The sequence below is a fragment of the Oxyura jamaicensis genome, chromosome 1 (genome assembly GCF_011077185.1).
Source record: "Oxyura jamaicensis isolate SHBP4307 breed ruddy duck chromosome 1, BPBGC_Ojam_1.0, whole genome shotgun sequence".
Taxonomy (NCBI): Eukaryota; Metazoa; Chordata; class Aves; order Anseriformes; family Anatidae; genus Oxyura; species Oxyura jamaicensis.
The window spans coordinates 108,849,804-108,870,953 of NC_048893.1; the positions used below are offsets into that span (position 1 = coordinate 108,849,804).

The window sequence follows — 21,150 nt, forward strand, 5'->3', positions numbered from 1 at the left end:
CCAGCAGAAAAGCCAACCGCCAGCAAGGCAGGGAACTTTTCTGAAGGCAAAACAAAATGAAACAAGCTGCCCATCATGGATTGTTGTCAATACAAAATAGTAGTACACACTGAACATAACTCTAGGCACTTTGCCCTGTTCCTCGAAAAAGGGAGTAGACAGACATTCCCAGAATTTCATATTAAAACTTCTGGATCTTGAGGGGTGGAAAAATGGTTAGAGGGACTAGAAATAGTTACCAGATTTCAGACATTTTTCTTCCTCTGTGAAACCCGCAGGATATCCTCAGCTTGACTTGCCATGGCAGGAAAATCTTAAGTTTTTCTTTCTGCTGACTTAATGATTGGCTTGGCCCGAAGAGTCACTGCTGTTAAATAAAACCTTTTTCTGTGGGAAGCTTTATATCTTGCTGCCAGGATAATGACTTGCATGCAAAGCAACATAAATGAGAGGAAGAAATCTAGCTAAGAAATTACTTGAACAAACTAGAAAAGAAGTAGCCAGAGCTGAACTTCCAGGGGAGGGATCACTATCAGCCATCAGATGCAGTGAAAAACAACAACAAAAAAGCATTGTTTGGAATTACATGTACTGTACGAGTAAGGGACATACTGTACAACTGGCTCTTGGCCATGTCAGGCTGTTTGAGAGCATGAGTCAGCTCCATTTAAAACATCCAAAGTATTTACTTATTTAATGTGTAGCTAGCGCTGTTTCAGCGCAGGAGGGAAGGGGGAGGAAGGGGAATTCAGCTTCTTGCCTGCAAGCTCTGCCATTTCTGTATTTGGCTTTGCACTCCAACAGCGGGAGCAAGGAACGTGTATTTTTGTGATCTAGGAGGAATAGGAAGAACTGTAACAAGGAGAGATTAACAAATGTTTGGTACTTATAGTTAATATTTATGATAAACACACTGCTTATTTTGCTCTTGGCCTGTTACAACCGTGTTGTAACTTAATGTTGTATATTAACTTAACGTTGTAAACTATTTGGCTTGCATACCAAGCATGATTGATGTTTCAAACCTAACTAATAAACTGTTAAAAGAGAATAGGATGCCAGCTATTGTGCTCTAACAGTTCTCCAGGCTATCACCGCGGTATCAAACAACTTCCTCTGTGTTTAAGGCATCCCTTGGGGACTGGGTGTGGTCTTTTAATCAATTCCTTTTACATACTATTCTTTTTAAGCAGTCTAAGGGCCAGTTCACAATAGAATTTCCTTTTAGAGATTTGCAGAAATGCAGATAGGTGCTTAAATCCCATTTGTCATCATTCTTAGACAGCAAAATACCTGAGTCTTGCTCAAGATGTCTGTGACAGATTGGGGTATTGGATGTGAGGTTGCCATGGCTTTTGACCGTCCTGTCAGGGATCAAACTGCTTTTATCAATGATTTACTTTCTAGCTGCACGGGTAGTGATTTCACAACTGGTGGAACAAGTAACACCAACGTGTGAATTCATTTAAGACTGATTTCTTTTTGACTTGTAAGAGATGTGCTGTGTCACGGCTAGCACTGAAGTTGTGCAGACTGCACCCCAGGCAGAGCTGGACGCTCCCTGCCTCTTTTACACCCTCCCCGAGACAGAGCGGATGGCAAGCCTTGGCGGACAGTTGGCCTGTGGGGATGGCTTTCTTCTGCAAAGGTAGGCTTGTACAGAAAAATGCTGTGATGAAGATTTACCTTTTATTCTTTGCCTTTTACAAGCCCATGAAATTTGACCACATAATTTTTCTCTGTATTTGCTTGAGCTTTCTCCTCAATGACAGAAGATGACAGGAGTATTTTGTCAGCAAGCTTCTTCATCGCAGACCATCTGGCCACGGAACCAGTAAGGTCACCACGCTCCAGAATTATAACTAACTTTTGCAGGATTGCACACGTCCGTAGCCTCAGAAACTGATCTGCAGTCATTGCACTGCAGATGTAGTTAGATTCTCTTTCACAAACTCCTTCTTCAGCTTACGCCCTTGGAAAAGGAAATCCGGGGAAAGATTTTGATACATTAAGGTCTTTAATGTTATTAGACTTTATTTCAAATCCAAATTGAGATTACCATAAGGACATCAGTGCACAGAATAGAAACCAGTTTTCTCTGTAGTAAAGGGAATATGTGTATTCTAAAATACACATAATTGGCTGCAGTCAGATGCTTCTGGTTTGTATGGGACAAAAATGATTATTTTTGTAAATACATTAAAATGTTTTCACAGCTACAACACATTAAAAGAAAACCAGGTGCTTTTTCACAGAATTCACCTATGATAAAGTCTTACAGCTCTGAAAACAGTAACATTTCCCGGGTTTGCATCAGTATTATTCTAGGTGAAAATACTATTCCCAGAATACAGGCACTTAACTTCAGCAGAATTGAGGAATGTCTCACAAGCCAAGAAAACATTTTTGTCTTGTACTAATTCCCTTTCTGCTCATTCAGAAAAAAAAAAAAAATCCTTACTCTTTTGGTTCTTAACAAATCTCTGAGGGGAATTCATGTGTGGACTGTGTGGATTCATAGGGAAATCCTTGAAGTCAGGTGGTCAGCAGAAGTTTAATTCTATTAGCATCTGACTGATAGCAGGTTCAGTATTTGACGTTATTGGATACATCCAGAATCTAGGCCAGACAGGATCTACCAACATTGAAACAGAAACTAGATGGAAAAAAAGTGCACTTTGTTATCTGCAGGAAGGGTAAGGCCAGGTTTTTTTGTTGTTGTGGCTCTATGTTTTTGTGAGTCAAGTCTTTGCCTAGGGCCATCACTTCCATTTTACTACCTGCCATTACTCCTCCTTACAGACACTTTACAGCACGTGACAAGAGAATCCCCTGGTCCGTTTGGAGAGTAACAGTGATGTTCCTAAGTCAATCTCAGATGTTTAGACCTCTCTGTAACCAAGATTTTTTTGTTGCTGTTGTGAAGAAACTGATTGAGAACTGAAATGTTGGACAAGGAAGTGACCGTAAATAAGAAGCATGTAACGGGGCTGTAGCCAGAACTACTGGGAACAGCCCCCCGTCGTAACATTCCCATTTGTGGCTTTCTCTGCATTTTGCTTTGAATCTTTAGCCATTTGACTGAGCACATGAAATGCTAAATCCTTTACTGAAAACATGTTGTGAAGTGAATACAGGGTGCACATTATTAGACTGTGACCTGTGTTTTGATCAATTAATGTACGTCAGCTGTACCACCTGAGGAGCTCCGTGGACTTGCTGCTCTTACTTCCAGCAGATCTTGCCAGCATCCCCCACCTGTACAGCCCCGCTGGCGACAAGCTGCAGGGCAGCTGGGAAGGCTCGGTGCTCAGCCTCCTTCACCCTTTCGGACAGGGTCTCCACTGTGTCACCAACCTTAACGGGAACTGCCTCTTGGAAAATGATAGCTCCAGCATCAACCTCCTCCTGTAAAAGCAATAGCCAGAAAGTCTGTACGGCTGAAGGAGGAGAGAGAGGGGCACGGATGTGCAGCAATTAATGTGATCCAGATGCCTCAGGGATCTGTTTATCGTTACATTATTACGGGAAACGTGAAAATAGGCCAATGAGAGGAATGCAGAGAAGATGCTGACACACACTGGCCTGTGAGGAACTATCAGAAGTGTAGGTTTCAAAGAAAAAGAGGTGGTGAGTAATGTTTCTGGTGCAGAAAACAAAAGCCACGTTAACTGAGGACATGATGGGCTAAATTGGACGAAATTCTGATATTTCAATTCAGAAAAGTGAATTAGCCAGCTTTGGCACAGAGCTAGACTAGAGGACCCAGCAGATCTTTCTTTTGCATGTTAACGAGGCAGATCCCTGCTGTTTAGTTATTGTTTCTCAGGATGTTGCCACACAGAAAGCAACAGTCATGTTTTGGAGAAAGGAATGCATTTTTTTCTAACTGGGAAAAAACAGTTTTTCATTTTCCAAGGGAAAGCAAATGGGAAAACAGATTTCAGGAGCAGTGGAAAAGCAGAGAATAATCTGAAGAATGCAGCAGAGGACTGGAGAATATTTACTGTCAACACTGAGAATGAAAAAAGGTAGAAACAAACCTCCCTAAACTGATAAGCATGTACATCTTCCCTGTTGAAAGACCGCTGGGCTTTTGTTTTTAGTTTTGGACTTATATAAATTAAGTTTTTATCTGTTCACACAAACATGGGATTACTTCTTAACAAATCTAGACTTCTTGTGCCATTTCCAGTGTTGTTTTTTTTTCTTGAAAGCAACAAATAAGGAAGGTTGTATGATAAAATCTAAGAAGATGATGTGTACTAATAAAGATTTGGGGTTAGTCAAGGCATTATGTGAACTAATAACCCCACTGCAACTGCTGGAATGGCAGCAGTGAGATACTTAAGGAAGAAGTTAACTGAAGTAAAGCTGTAACTCCTGTATTCAGTTCCAGTTTCTTCTCCAGGGACAGCAAACTAAAGCATTATATTGCCTAATAATGGTATGAATGAACAAAGGAGAAAAGGTAATCAAGCGTGATGCTATAAGGGTTTTCTTAACAAGCTCCGAGATTAAAATCTTAAGACCTGTGAATTACAAAGAGTGGAGGAAGGAAGTACTTACAGCTACAAAGTGTACGGTACAGCCTGTGACTCGGACGCCAGCTTCTAACACCAATTTGTGGGCATTTGCTCCCTTGAAAGAAGGCAGCAAGGATGGGTGGATGTTCAATATTTTTCCTAGAAACAAGTAAGTGAGGTCATTGCCTTTTAGCATTCAGACTTATCAGAGTGTTCAAAGTATCAATAGTCAACCGAGGAACAATATACATCTGTGAAAAAGATTTTTCTAAGCATTAACTGACTTTTGCATATGCTATTTTTGATGTTAGCAACAGATAACCAGCTCAAAGCATGTCAGAATGCCTTGCCATTTCAATACATCAAAGACAGCAAACAGGTACAATTAATTCCATGGCTAAAGCGTATTTCTCCAGTGACTAATTAGGATTTCTTTAAAAAAAAAAAAATGGTCCTTTCCCTCTACATCTTGTTCTTCTCTTCTTTCCTCACAAGCACAATCCTCTTTCTTACAAACTCAATACCCTCAAGAAACTTGGCGTGGTTTCAAATGATGTAACAGACTCCTGTGACAAGGCAAAAATTCTTTAGCCCGGACTTTTCCCCCACACCTGTTTAGGTTTAATGAAAGACAACAGCTGCTCAAAGAGGAGTCCTTCGCTGTGCCCTTTGGAAAAGCACCTGTCTACCACTTCTACTTTCCATGCGGAAAGTTGGCTAGGAGATCCCAAAATGAGTAACGTAACCTTTAATGCTCGGCCAGGTGGGGCTGTTGTTAGAGCCCTGGGAAGCCTGCACCTTATGTTTTCCTTAAAAGAGAAAGCATATGCCTTAGCTCCTACCTAGCTGTACAGCAGGACACAGGGGCTATCCATGACCTCAGGGTCTCACTGTTAGAGCAAAGCCACAGTTAAACCATCAGAACACTTTTTTTCTTCTGGCACGCTTTCCCTGCCTGCTCCTAATATGCCTGTGACAACTTGTCCTGCCAACGCTGGACCAGAGCAAAGTCAAAAGGTGCTTAGCAGGGCTACATCTTCTCTTAGATTCAGTACAAACCCTCACAAGATAAAAAAGAAAATGACCATCAACGCTATTTATATCGCAGTGTGCTACGCCCACGCTGTCTCTCCATGCCTCCTGCTTAGGAAGGCTGTATGTCATCAGGATCCACTGAACACCACCGAAATGCCAAGCAGTAAGGCTGAGCTGACATATGCTGGCGGAGGCAGCAGGGGACTGAAATAGACTCATATGATTCTGTAATGTGAATTGAAGGCCATTTCGGGCAGTGCAATACAAAACCTGCACTCCCACTGCAAGAACTCACGCAGGTTTTGACCTGCAAAACTTAGAGGCAAATTTATTGACTGATCTGGTTTTGTATCTCAAAAATATGTAGTTTTATGCATCAGCATCTCCCTGCTTGCTGCTTAAGCAAAAAAGTACTGATGACCCGAAGCCGCAAATAACTCTCTCCACTTCTGTTGGAGTTTCCTCCATTTCTCCTTACAGTACCATCAGAATCTGCTCTAAAGGAAAGCAGCTTTCTGTTTGTTTACTCCTTTATATCTGTCCTTTCTGCTAGAATTCACAGCTAACATTCCAGGGCCATTAAGCAAGAAGAGGAGTTTCACAACTAACTTTACGCTCTGTGTCCTTGTAACTGCTGGAGAAAGGAAAGACAACAGCTTTCCAACAGCAACAAGAAATGATTGTTCCTGGACAACTTAGATGAGCCAGTGCATAGGCATGGCAAGGTCTGAGTTTTACATGGTAACAAGTAAGCTTTATTGAGTGTCTGAGCTCATATCTAGGCCCTACCTGATGGATACTCTTGGTCAGAGCTCAGGTAGGTGTCTGTTTTCCACCTCAGTTCAGTGCTGGATATTTTAAAAAAATGAATTAACCAGTGCAGACACCCTGTGCTTGAAGAGTCTTAACTTCTGCTCTCAGGCTAGTCCTAAGCGTAATACAAATCCTGCACTGTGCAGGGCGACCGTCAGCGCTGGAAGTGCTCTGTCGCTAAACATCTCATGTAGTGAGGGATTTCTCTCTCTTAACTACAGCTGTCTACAATACAGACATTTACTGCTAGGTCTTCTGGACCCCGTAACGAAGAGAAACAAAAACAATTCATCTGACTCTGTTAGTTGACAGCTTTAGCACAAAATGAATTGCCTCCTAGGAATGCCTCCTTTGCTCTACTGATTTTAAAGAGAGGTTTGAAAAGTAGCTCAGGTGTAAAAGATCTGTGTCACGGACACACCCAGAGTAATACAAAAGTCACCATGTGAACAATAAAAGTTGCCTGAAGAGCTGCAGTGTACATGCTGGCCAGCCTGTATGTGGTGTGAGCAAGAACTAGTTTAAGTAACTGTGACTGAACCCAAAGTAGAGCAGAGAGTGAGAGAGGCAGCTGCCCCTGTGTAATTCAGAACTCCCTGAAAGTAACAAAGAGATAAGAAAAGGAATGTAACAGCTCGAGGAGGGAGAGCGACCACTGAGGTAGGCAGAGGTGTTACCAGCCTGTAACAAAGAACTGGCAAAATTGTAAAAGATGACCAGAATGGAGACACTGTGAACACCTCAGACAAACGAGCCGCCCCCAGACTCACATGGCTCCTGGGATATCTCACCTCACCAAATTGCTAAGACCTCATTACCAGGAACTGCACATCACTGCCTAGCTCTGCAGTTTAACCTGCAGCCAAAGATACTCATCTGTTAGAGGAAGGCTGAACACTCACCACCCCTTACCGCTTAGGCAACAACTTGGCCAACACCTCATGTTTGCAGAGGTCTGAAGTTTTACAGCCTTACTTTACAAAGATTTTCTAATAAATCAAAGACCACAAGGAGTTGCATTTGCACTTGCCTTCCTCAAGCTTCTGTGGGGCTTTCTTTCAACCCTTTCCCTACCAGATGGGAAAAGTCTAGTTTCCTGCAAACCCAGAATTAATATTGTCCCTTTCTGTATTTTCCATTTTCTTTTTTCCTGAGGATAGTATATAAAATTATTATTATTATTTAAATGCATATAGAAACACGCTGTGCTTACCTTCCCATTTCTTGACAAAAGGACCCGACAGTATTCGCATAAACCCAGCAAGGCAGATCAGTTCAACTGAGAATTCTTCGAGGACTTTGTCAACTGCACTGTCAAATGCAGTGCGACTTTCATACAATTTATGGTCGATAACCTGTGATAATCCAAAAGAGGAACAAACATGGGCCTGGGGTTAATTCAGCCTAAATGCCCTAAGAACAGAATGAAATGGTGCTCTGGAGTAATAAGCAAACAAACAACAACAAAAAACAAACAAGTAAATCTCCACATGTGGCTACAGTTAGGTACACATACACAGCAAAAGAGCACTTCAAAAATGCATACAGCTAACAGGCAAATAACCAGTCTTTATTCCTATTAACATGGAGCAGAAAAACAGTTTTATTTTACTAGGCCCAGAGTTGTAGGCCCCAGAATTTGTACACAGTTGAACAAACTACAAATATAGACCATCAAGACAATCTAAAGACTTAGAATGATTTTAACATAAAACATGATTAGTTTTAAGTGCTACTTAACTTAAAACATTCATTGTCTTTTAAATAAAACTCCCTGTTAATCCCTACAAGATTTACCATGTCAGCACATTTAAATATCACAGAGTGGTTTTGAAAAAACAGAACTGGCTAGCTGAAAACGTGGCAGAGGGCACTAGAAATAGAGCCTAGATCAACACTGGGCTGAACTCTGCTATGAACTCCGAGGTAAGAACTGGTAAAGCATGTACAACTCAGAGCCTCTGTTCTGCCACTTGCTTCCCATCTTAACCACTGAGACCATTGTCCCTCCAAAGTATTTTTCCCCTCATTATGTGTGCGTCCTTCACCTGCGTATCACAGACGTATTTTACTTGTGATCTGTTTATACCCCCAAACAGGAGACAGCAGTGCAGATCCTGCTACTATTCGAGTTAACAGTAAAGCGTGCGTTGGGGCCAAATCTTCCACATCACCTGTAGTTATCAGTGTAAAGTGACTGTAAAACGCTAAGTCAGAACAGTATCATTTAACATCCTTAATGCACATGGTTACAGAAAGGGCAAAGCCATGCAGCAAGGGATCCAGTAACTTTAAGGGAAACACAGTGTGCTTTGAATGAACCCTGAAGAGCCTGGAGCAATGCCCAGGAGTCAGTGGAGGGCCTCATTGAGTCTGACCTCTTAATTTCATCCGAATGAACTACCATGCCAGTTTAGCATCTAATTCTAAATACAAGTTTGGATAAAATACCTTGTTACTTTAGTGCAAATGCACTACACTCAAATAGATGGCAAAGTTTCAACTGTAGAAGATTTGCGCTGTTTTAAGACGATGACCATTCCCAACACCATCAGGATTACTAGTAAATAGGAAATAGGAAGTAATTTGCTTCCCATGTTAGGTCGTTTGCCCAAGGATCATGACAGAACAAAAAATAAAGCACTAAGCCTTTTCTCGAAATCGTCTCTTTCCCCACTAGTAGTCATTACTTCACAGTACCATTCTACTGTAGTCAGAGCTAATGAAGGTTAATTTAAAAAAGATGAGAAATACTTACCTTTGTAGGAATACCAGCTCTTTCAGCTTTCCTTAACCCTTCCACACCAGCTTTGTTAGAAATAACAAGAACTATTTGTGCAAAACTGGTGGGTTTCTTTGTGCTGTTTATGAGGGCTTCCAGGTTTGTGCCTGAGTGGAAAAAAAATAAATAAATAAATATCAAACCGTTCCTGGGGAATAAATACAGTTAACAGCTAGACGAGGTTTTAAATAAGCAGCAGTGTGGGCGAGACCCAATCCAAAAGGCATTGATGTTAACAATAATCCTTTATTTGTTGACCTTACTAGGAAATGAATTTGACACCTGGAGTCTACAGGGCTTTTACTAGCAATTAAGTATGTAAACTGTAGTTTCTGGAATTGGAATGATGGTTTATTTCTTAACAAGTGAGAATGCTGGAAACCCTGGAGGTGACTATGAGGCAAGAGGACACTGATCTGTTTGTAAAATAAAGCTGCTGCCCCTATAGTGCAACACACTGGTTGTTTGAACCTAAAGACATGCAGAAATTGGTAGATAAAATGAATACATGCAATTTATAGCCAGTTTGCAGCAGAGGGTAAAGATCATTCTATTTCTGAGTGAAAATACTCCTAGGGCAAAATCTATTCTGCCTGGTACTGAGCACCAAAAACCTGTCAGAAGCCTAGCAAAGTTGCTGTGGAGACTTGCAAGGACTTTGAGAAATTTTGATTCTGAGTTGAAGTTCCTTTTTCAATAGTCTGTTCTACCCTGCAGTAAAGAATATAAACTCTCACCTGTTCCAGAGATAAGGACAGCAACCTTCACTTTGTTTGTTTGGATTTTGCCTTGGATATGGCTGCGCACAGACAGTGACCTATTTGCTCGCAAGGCTTCAAGCAGATTGTGGACTTTAACATGGGCAGAGCCTGAACACATAGAAAAAAAAAAAAAAAAAGATAAATAAAGGTAGCAACAGAGAGGAGAAAAGTACTAGTGAAAAGAGACTAGCAGCCCTGCTTTACTTCTCAATATTTATTTATAGTGCTGGTGACATCTGACATTGCTAAGCACATGTTCTATAGACCAAGACAGAAGTCAAGAGGACTGTCATTTTAATATCCCATGCACAAAAGCCAGAGAGGTCCCAATTAATAGTTTTTCAGCTAAATTCCATGGAGACTCACCAGCTAAATAATTTAGTTCTTCACTTTTTTTCAAGGAAAATAAAAATCTAGTAACCTTTTTGTAGGGAGACAACCCTCCCAATCAGCCAGGCTGCCTCGTGTTTCTGGATGTCCTTGAGGACCTGCTGAGCCATCTCCTTCTGAACGATCAAGATGGCACCGATCCCACAATTAAATGTCCGAGTCATTTCCTCCTCAGAGAGGTTCCCTTCTTTATGGAGCCAACAAAATATTTCAGGAATCTTCCAGCTAAGAGCATCTAAAGAGATTTGAAAATACAAATGAAGAGAGGAAGCCACTACCTATGCACAAAAACCTAAAATTATTTAGAGTACTGAAAGGCAAAATCTGGATGTAAAGCACAGACTAAGTCCCACAACAGCATTAGCGTGAGTGAAATCAGCTTTCATGCAGGGAAACGGGATGTTTTTTTCTTCCTTACCAAACAAGGCTTGGGAATAGAAAAAAGCATCACTCAGGGAGGAAATTAATCACATTGCTCCACTGTAAACCATTAACAAGTAATTAAAAATAGGCTCTAAGGCAGTATTTGGAAAATCCTCTTCTCAAGGGTGACAACCCTGCTTCTAGAAAAACTATTGTACAAGAACAATAGCCATAAAAACTGGTGCAAGCCTCACACTTTCCCCAGATCCAACAAGGTAAAGGTGATTTACAGCATCACAAGAAATGCTTCTGGATTAGCCACTGTAATGGAACTCCAAAGACAGTAAGTTTCTTTCTTGTCATGTTATATTTAGTGACAAGTGGACGGATGATTTTCTGGAGTACAGAACTCAACCGTAGTTCCCTTATTTTATTCTACAACCCAACTGAATGCTGCATAACCTATAATAAGTCATTTACCTTTTCATACTTCGCTTCTCGGTATGAAGTGAAATACTATTTCTAGCATACCTGATGAGACTGTGGTGAGGATTAACTTAAGTCTGCTGAATAGCAGGAGATCCACTTGAGCCAGTAACCATACCTGAATGCCAATCCTAAGCTTCATGAATGTCATTTAATTATCAGTAATTTTGCAGATTATTGGAAATTGTGACAGTTCACTTTGGGTTGCTTTTAAACTTGTTTTACTTTTTAAAGCATGGATAGAGCTCCTAATAAAGCCAATCCAGGGAACTGAACTCAGTGGACAGAAGTCCTATGACTACATGTTTTGACTGGCTCTGCTTGAGGCACAAGCAGAAATTTAGCAACAAAAAAAAGCAAAGTGGTTTCTAGAGCGTGCAAGTCAGTTGATACAGTCCCATGTACACAGGCTTCCACATCGATCCGTATTAACACGCAAATGTTTCTACAGCTTTTCTTTTTATCTCACCTAAAACGACACCACAGGACGCTGGGAGAACTCTGGGGATGTTTTCCAGCAAGCCTCCTCCAGTGATGTGGGCATAGGCTTTCACGTGGCCTGAGCGAAGGACAGGCAGCAAAGTCTTGCTGTAGATCTTAGTTGGGGTTAACAAGAGATCTCCTGTAGATGAAAGAAGATGAAATAAGACCAGTTACAGAGCAGAAAGAAATGTTAATTAGTATTAAATTGTGGAAATCTCCAAGTAATAATTTGACGGATACTAGTGAGCATTACATTACAGAGAAAAACACAATGTCTACCACTTTTAGCATACAATTAGTTATTTATCTCCCACCCTTAATTTCTTTCCTGCATGTGATTCACCAGGGAAAACAAGAAAAAGATGAGAAAATGTTTGAGAACGGAGTAATTTTTTCAGTGCCTTAGCAAACTTATAAGCAAAGGCACTGACAAAACAATAGTGTGCATCTGCCTGTCCAGAAGTACAAGTGAAGAAACTGTATTATGGTACCTAATGTCTGATCATCTGAGATGCCAACTGGAGAAGAGAAGTCTAATGATGACTTTTCAACAATCTTCCTTACGAGGCTGTACCCATTGCTGTGAACCCCAGAAGAAGCTACTCCAATAACCACGTCTCCATCAGCAATTCTCTCCAACTGGGGCAGCATCTGCCCTCGCTCTACTGCACCAACGGCAAAGCCTGCTAGGTCGTACTCTCCCGGTGGATACATGCCTGGCATTTCAGCAGTTTCTCCTCCTGTGGGAATGAAAAAAAAAAAAACATGAAGGGGCTGTTGGAAAACACTGGGACCAGCGCACATGCAGTTTTTTTAAAGTTTTAAACTCATAGGGCATTAACGGACAGAGGTTTTTTTAGTTACACAAACATTAAAAGTAATTAAAAACACACATTTGTCACAGGCCTTCCAATTGAGCAAGCAATAGCAAATTGAGAAAGAGCATTTCCTCCCTCACTCTGACGATGAGTATCACATTGCTGTGCATTCACATTTTAAAATCAAAGCACATGGTTAGTGCTTCATATCTCCAAATTTCTGCCAGGTTTAACATTCTCCATTAAAACTTACAAGATACAAGAAACTCATTAAAGAAACTCAAAGGTGTGATATAGCTATTAGTTTCACTTGCCTCCATAAAGATTTTGCATCTATTACTCTTCTGTCTGCCACTCATGCCCACAGCCTGGGCATTATTAATCACCACAGCTCTAAACATCTAAGGTTTATAAGATTGTTTTGGGAGAACACCTCTAAAAGCAAGCCTTTCCTAGCTATCCATGTCACTAAAAAAATTGTCTAGGTCATTCTAATATATCCCGATTATTAGAACATCATTGTGTTTTGTCCTGAAAACCATGTTTTGTCTGGCTGACCTCATTCAGAATGCAGTTTGAAAAGGTAATTTTCCAAGCTTGCACAAAAACGCATAACACTGCTCAGACAGCATTCCCTCTCGCTACATGCACCGACACTGGGTCCCTTAGTGCCCTTCAGGATAGTCTTCATTGTTCTGCCTGTCATGTCTCATTCAGTCTATCAAGATGAAATCACTATGTTTAATACATGAAATGAGCATTTACTGCTCACTCTGAAGTTTTTTGAACAGCCATCTTCACACTATTACCTCATACTCCCAAGCACCTGGTGATAAGGCAAGGGGAAATGGCCTCAAGTTGCACCAGGGGAGTTTTAGGCTGGCTATTAGAAGAAATTTCTTTACTGAAGGGGTTGTGAGGCTGCCCAGGGTAGTATTTGAGTCACCATTCCTGGAGATCTTCAAGGAATGTGTAGAGGTAGAACTCTATAGCATGGTTTAGTGGTGGACTTGTCAGTGCTAGTGTAAAGGTTGGACTGGATGATCTCAGAGGTCTTTTCCAACCTGAATGATTCTGTGATTCTGTACTGGGAAGGAACTCTCCCCAGCTATCCTCAATGCCATGTCATTCTTCTTCTTCAAACCTTTCCACTGGTCATGATGCCTACAAGAAGATGACTTTGACAATGATTAAGTTGCAATTATACCCTGACATCCACCTAACATGTTGGCAAGTACTGTCTTGTTTTTTCTATACTTCTGCTCAGTCCTTGACTGCTGCTCAATGCTAGATTCTCTGGAACCTTTTCCAGGTTTCTACACTACACTGCTATAACCAACTTTAAAATCAAAGTACAAGCTGAGAAGTGTCATTTGCTTAGGTATATTTGTTTAAAACCATATTTAATAACATTTGTGCAAAACCAAGCCTTTAGATATGTCCTTCAGTACTCCACTATTTAGCAGTGTGATGAGCTTAAGGTATTTCAGCTGAATATTCAGCTACTGCAGAAATACAAGGTAAGAATTCAGGAACATATTATAAACAAGACTTTTATGAGGTGATACTGTACAGAGAGATTGACATGCTATGTGCGTGCACACTAAAATTAATGTGTTAAGCTGGAGCCCAAACTGAAATTTATTTTAATGATCCAGGCTACAGAAAAGTGTTTCTGCTTTGGATTCAGTTACTGCATCCTCTCTGCCCCTTCCTTCTGAGAGTGCCATAAATTTTGGGAAGCAAGTAACGGCTGTTTTCTTTACAAGTTCCAACTTATTTTTATATTAGCACAAAAAGGATATTCCCCAACCCATTTACAATTTTGAGGTATTATTTTATGGTATTAATTTACAAGTGAAAAACACCCTTTGTAGTTTAAAAGTCTTCCAATTGGAAATAAAATCTTCAAATTTCAGTAAGTAATTTCATCATAAGATTTCACCTAACGTGTACTTATGCTGAAGTATGAATGGTTTGATTATATTTGATAAACTGAGAGAATACTAAAACAAACATAAAACTGGCAAACAGTTCATGCAGAAAAAAATATAAAACAGAACATAAATAGCTCCTTGTTCAAAGCACGTCAACTCCATTAAAATAAGATACTCTCATTTAGAACACACTTTTGTTACCAACTTTTTAAAAGGAGTCAAAAAAAAGGACAGTTACACTATTACCAATTATCAAGTGGTACATAAAGTAAGATAACTTTATAGTCACTTTTATTCTTAAATCAAAGCTTTTTTTTTGAAAAATTATGATAATTCTCCAAATAGTTTTTTATAAAACAGAAAACTATACAAGGAAATATAACTTTCTGTGATTCATTGCATTAAAATTTAACCCTGTGCTGTATTCCTTTTATAAAATAAAGGTTTATACAAAACAATATCTTTTTCACTGACCTACAAATATTTTTAGAGTTTAACAGGTTTAAAGTTGTATTTTTAAGAATTGAAAACTTGTATTATTTTCATGGACTACTAGATTACTGTATATCAGAATACATATATAATTTGTTAGTAAAATGCACTATGTGCTTTTATTGTAGGGCTGAAAAAGAAAATGCTTAAATTTGAGTCTTAGCAGCTTCAAATATAAATCTTCAGTAAGTCCTCAACAAACAAGTAGTTTTGCTGTAACTAATGAAACCTGTTTTATTTATTTATTTGTTTATTTCTGAACTTCTGTGTCTTAAGAACTGAGCTCCAACTGAAGCTTTTCCTGCATCGATCAAGATATTTTTCTGGTTTTCAAGTTTTATGAGGCTTGTGGGCATTACATGCCTGTGAGATCTCTACCCTTCCTGACAGATTTGGTTAAAATCAGCCAAGAGGTTCAAAGGACAATATGTATACACACAGGGACATGTGCACACACAGCAACACATACAAATCTCGTTTCAAGGAAAGCTTGAGGATTTTCTCTAGGATAAAGGATAAAAAAACACACAAACTTACTTGGCATGTTTTCAAAATCTACTTGAAAAATATAAAGTATTAAAAGACACGAATTGTTAGATTTTTTAGGTGTACTTGTAGTTGCAAAGGTAAATGAAAAGATAGGAGATAAGAAAATTTATATGCAACTTCCCGAGCTAATGGCAACATTCGTAAAGTACTGTCTCCTTCCAGTGGGTAGAGATCATGTTCTCTGAAAGCAGGGACATGTTATCCTTTTTTTTCCCACAACTCTGAGATTCTTTAGTAGAGTTGGAAAACAACCACATTAAACCAATTATAAAGAGCTTGCATACAGACTTTCACACCCTTTAAAGAAAAAGTGTGTTCATACCCAAAAGAGCACATCCTGCCTTTTTGCATGCTTCAGCTATTCCTGCAATGACCCCCTGAGCCACTTCAACGTCAAGTTTACCACAGGCAAAATAGTCAAGGAAGAAGAGGGGCTCTGCTCCTTGAGCCAGGATGTCATTGACACACATAGCAACCAGGTCTTGACCTATAGTGTCATGTTTCTTACACACTTGTGCAATCTGCAAAACACAGGGAGAGAACCTGTTTGTTAGCTTACAGAAACTGAAACACAAGCAGAGACTGCAATGGAAGGGGATCAAAACCATGCTGTTCCTCTAGATGCTTTTTGAGGAGCAGCTCCAGATATTATCATTTCTGTGAGCCTCTCCTAAAATTTTATTTTAGGAATTGTTGCTTTCTTAGTTGGCAAGTACAAAACAAACTTCACGGAAGGGGACTGAACTGGAAAAGGTTTCACTGCAGTTTGCATTTACACAACAGCAACTGTGTAATTGAATGTTTTCCCCATGAGTAATCTTTTTGAGGATGGAGATTCTACCTCAATGAAACGGTGTACTGGCTATGCAACTGTAGTAAAAATGAGCTATTTTAAGCACCTGTTCAAATAAGGCTATTTACACGTTGAAAGTTAAATGTATATTAAATTATTTTACGTGAAGGAGGGCAATTTCATTTTTCATTCTCTTTTTAGAAATACAAATAAGTATTTCTAAACATAACTCATATTTTATGATAAAACATGGACAGTGGTGTGATTAAGCTGTTTCCCCTTTGTACTGTTTTCCTTGCTTTACATGGATTTTCACATTACCTTGAGTTTTGTGCCAACACCATCAGTTCCAGATACCAGGATAGGATCTTTGTAACCAGCTGCTTTCAAATCAAAGAGGCCAGCAAATCCTCCAAGCTCTGCATTGCAGCCTGCCAGACAGAAGAAATAGGAGAAAATACTAAACTTTTACTTTCATGGGTTTCTCCAGGATCTCCAACACATTAGCTAATTCTCTCTGTAATCTCTCAACATGACTTTGTGTTGTCACCAGGAGACTTTCCTCTGACATTTACAGCCTCTTCAGAGAGACACAGAAGCTCCTAATCCTCTTAAGTTTGCTTTGTTGTTGTTGTTGTTTTTTTTTAACCTCATTATTATTTAAAGCTAAAAATCCAAAACTTTGGGACTGAATATTCAATAATTACTGAGACTGATATATATCACCCTTGCATTTAGCATTTTTCTGAAAAACAGAAAAGGAACTGTGGGAACAGTTTGAAGCCCACTGCTTTCTAGGAAAGGACACCTAGGCATTTTCCCAATGGAAATCCCCTCTCTCGTTGTTACTACTACTGCTTACAGTCCTTGTTGCTAAGAGTGGTTATAATACAGTAAGCGTGGTCACCTTAAAACCAAGCTTGATTAAGTACTAAGAGTGAGACAAATATGGCTGGAAATACTATGACTGCTAAGAAACGTCTAGTTGTGTGCGTGTGTCTTTCTATATTTTTCTCTCATAAGGCTCTTTGCTATGAACTGATTGAAACAGGAATAAAGGATACAACTCTTACCTGACCTTGATGTGGCTGCAGCTAGGGGTTTAATTTTCTGAACCAAAGTATTCCCTGCTGCGATGTCTACCCCACTGTTTTTGTAAGTCAGGCCTCTGAAAGATTGTTAAAAAATGTTATGGCAATCAATTTCTAAATGCATAAACACATTTAAAAACTATATTTGCTTCTTTATACCATTGCTTCAGTAAGGAGATTAACCATTCAGAATCCTATTCTGCTGTCAATGAAGTTTTTCAAGTATCATCTCTGTTCTTCTACATGTACATTAACTTTGATCACACAGAATTATTTCTAAGTATTGCAGTATTCATGTCAGGCAGGCTCAATGACTCAAAGGCTAATCTTTTTCCTGTTTGGCACCTGACCTCACACGTATACCTGAGGACAGGGAGTATCATAGCAAAGATACAAAATTTCATGGATTTGCACCACAGATTGTTTGCCATAAGCAGTATTCAAATATTTCCAGGTATACTGAAGACAGTATCAGAGCATAAATACCATATGATACCCAGTCATATACCATGACAAAAAAAAAAAAAATCAAACAAAAAAAGCAACAACAACGATGCAAATGGATCAGATTTTGTAGGGTTTGAATCCCTGGGCTGGATGCTGACGCATCAGTAGTATTGTTCCTATGGTCAAACCAAAATGTATATAAAAAAAAAAGCAGTGCTAAATCAGAACACCGCAGCACCTTGCAGGATAAAACTCAAGATAGCTTTTCAAAATCAAAGTATCAAGTAAATCAATATTCCTCTGTGACACTTCGAGAGTTTAACAAATGCAGCTTAAAGTTGTCTCTCCTTATAACCTTGAATGATACCACCACAAAACCGGCATTTATTTATCTTTTTATTTTTTTTTAAACGTGTAACTTGTCTGTTCCCCTATTCACAGAGTGACCTTTTTATTTTGGAGATCACGAGATTAATGACTCTTAATTACAGATGAAACAAGAGCTGTGCTATCAGGAAAATACTACGGTATCTGCACACACGTTATATCACTGCTCAAAAATTTGCAAGAGGAAAATAATTATAAGCAGCAGTAGTTCAGCCTGTGAATAAGACTCATTGAAATCTTACCCTGCAACAACAAGTGACCAGAGCCAGCCCCTTTCAGTCTGAAAATAATCAGTAGTTGACATAATTTCACCTTATTTTTCAAAGCATGGTATCTACTTTGATTCTTTAAAAGGAGAGTATTTTTCTGATTTTTTCCTTAAATAAATATTTTGGATATTTCCACAGAGGGAAATGCATAGGACTTAATCCTGCCAAGCTGCCAGGAGAAGGTGCCTCCCCAGCTTTACAGAGCTTCCTGAACTGTGCACAACATGGCCCTGGCCCATCAACTCAGTGCTTTAGAGAACTATTCATTAAAGTATCCTAGTATCCTCTCCTCACACAATGTCAATACAATTACTTATCTTGACATAAATTTCTCAAGAGATGCACAGTACTAGAAAAAGAAGACCAGATAGGAACACCCTTGTTCATTTAGTAAATTTATTGATTATAATTTTACAATAAACTAATCAGTATACACTGTTACCAAAAATTAAAAAGTTACTAGTATGCTTCATAGACTACAAAATAACCTATTATCAAAAGTTATGTTTTGAGCTAACTGGAGAATAGACAGGCAGATAGGCTTTATATTAGGTAAAAATGAGTCTAAAATCTTGCAAGACATTCTTGATAACATCAGAGATACAGTGGGACACGCTGCTTTAAAAAAATACACTCTCTCAAGACTGCTAAACTGTGGAAATAAAAAGAATAATAATAAAAACGAGTGATACTTTCTACCCAGGTTTTTGAAGGCTATTATATTATTATGCATATCTCAACAAGGTAGGTGATTCAAGACCATTTTACTGTTCCTAAAGACTCTAAAATGAACCAATAAAATGGCTCAAACTTTGTTCATACATACATTTCATAATACTAACGTTAGACTTTTGGACAACAAATTTAGAGCAAAAGCTATGGTTCAGAGTCTAAGAAACAGAAGTTCACCTTTCATAAAGCAGACATAGCACAGACATCAAAAGTTACTTGTGCTTGCCACTTTGGCTTAATCCAGACTTGGGAAATTAACGCATGGATCAAAGAGTTAACAAAAAGCCTGTTCCTTCCTTGGCTGGTCCTGCTTAGACTGCTCACAGGGATGCCAGTTAAAACTTGTCTAGAGTTATGCATAGTCAACATCATTTTATTAATGTAAACTAGTGATGTCTTTAAGTCTCTTTTACGCAAGTTATTTCCATTTCAAGTATTTCAGATATCTACCTGGTTTGACTCAGGAAAGCTATAGCCCGATAACCAATGTCCTTTCTATAAATGGCACCCTTGAAATTTATGGCTGCTACTCCCTTGTTGGCTTCTTGCAGTGCTGTCATTAGATCCTCTTTAATAGCAGTTACTGTAAGGACTCTTCCTCCACTAGTCACCACTTTGCCATCCTTCAGGGCCGTGCCTGCATGGAACACCTCCAGTCCTAGTTCTTTAGCCTTAGAAAGTCCTGTGTTTGTTGTTTAATAAAATAAATGCAGAAGAAAGAGTTGATTAGAACATTTCTCTATTAAATTACAAACACATCAATATTCAGCACTTACTGATTGCCTAGAAACCAAAAACAAATTCAGTGTGATTATTCTGAGAAATAAGAATAATTTTTTTAAAACTACATTTTGTTGATAGATGAGTCTACTGCTTGTATGCTCAGAGATAGAAAGAGGTATTTACCTGAAACATCTGCATACAACATTTAATTGCAGATAGATTTTATACTTCAGTGACACAGAGACTACAAAACAAATCAGCATCAACATCAGTAATCGTCCCAGAAGCACTTAACAGTAAAACATATTAAAGGAATGCTATAAAACCTAACAATACAGTGTGGAGATTTTAAAATGCTATGGGTGCATTACCAATAACTTTTGATGTGTGAAAATTCAGTTGTCTCTTGCTGACCCATAATCACAGGATCTTAAGTTTCTATGAATCTGGGTTACATTGATTCACCTTCATCTGGCAAAATAGAGGCTGGAGAGAGGACGGGAGAGGAAGCACTTTCTCCTGCTGCACTTACCTGTTATTTCCAAACCCTTGGGATACGTTCCTGGATATCCTTGGCTAGCCATCACCACAGTCACAGCTGCACTGTCTTCAAACCAAACTGGCATGGAACTAGACAACTTCTTATTGATAACTGCTTGCATGACTTCATACAAATCACTTTTCAACAGTGGAAGAATTACCTACAAAAATATAGTTAGGAAATTGAAGAAAACAATGTAACATTTTTACATTTTCTTCACTGAGCTTTTCAAAATAATACTGCAACAGTAAATGAAAATACAATTTTTTGCGGTATTTTCACACTTATATACATGTTCTGCATAATCTATGTACTTTTAAAAATTCTCTTCCTTGAAGATAGTTTCTATGAGTAAAAGAACCACCTTTTCCCCTTTTGGCAGAGGCCTAAAAACCCTGCTGTGTTCTGAAGAACAGAAATGAAGAGTCAAGGAGTGGGGAAAGGATGTGTTCGCTTCTTTAATAAAGTAAAAAAAAATCCCATTCCATTCTGGAAAATATAGGAAAGCACTGAGTTCCACTCAAGCTTACCCTTGTAACACCCACATTGGAGTATATATAATGTGTTGAAATCTGGAATAGAACAAGTTCATAACAGACTTTCTGTCTTAAATAAACAAACCAAATATTTTAAGTCTCAGAGCAACTGGCAGATTATTCATCTGAAAGTTAGTTAAGAATAATGGTAGATGGTATCAGAATTCTCTCCTCCCCTACTGATAAACTGTCACCT

General features: G+C 39.0%; 1 protein-coding gene across 2 annotated transcripts in view; it reads right to left on the reverse strand.

Moving 5' to 3' along the window:
• Positions 1–2,904: 2,904 nt before the first annotated feature.
• LOC118160729 (trifunctional purine biosynthetic protein adenosine-3) overlaps positions 2,905–21,150 on the reverse strand; it is a 31,867-nt gene continuing 13,621 nt past the window's right edge. For both annotated transcript variants that reach the window (XM_035315676.1, XM_035315677.1), the window contains exons 10-22: positions 20,410–20,578; positions 19,605–19,836; positions 17,302–17,396; positions 16,550–16,659; positions 15,758–15,956; positions 12,131–12,379; positions 11,626–11,778; positions 10,339–10,542; positions 9,894–10,025; positions 9,133–9,263; positions 7,588–7,729; positions 4,570–4,685; positions 2,905–3,408 (exon numbers count right to left, since the gene is read on the reverse strand). In XM_035315676.1, coding sequence (XP_035171567.1) covers positions 3,226–3,408; positions 4,570–4,685; positions 7,588–7,729; positions 9,133–9,263; positions 9,894–10,025; positions 10,339–10,542; positions 11,626–11,778; positions 12,131–12,379; positions 15,758–15,956; positions 16,550–16,659; positions 17,302–17,396; positions 19,605–19,836; positions 20,410–20,578 — 2,115 coding nt within the window. In that variant the 3' untranslated portion in view covers positions 2,905–3,225. The remainder of the gene's footprint in view (positions 3,409–4,569; positions 4,686–7,587; positions 7,730–9,132; positions 9,264–9,893; positions 10,026–10,338; positions 10,543–11,625; positions 11,779–12,130; positions 12,380–15,757; positions 15,957–16,549; positions 16,660–17,301; positions 17,397–19,604; positions 19,837–20,409; positions 20,579–21,150) is intronic.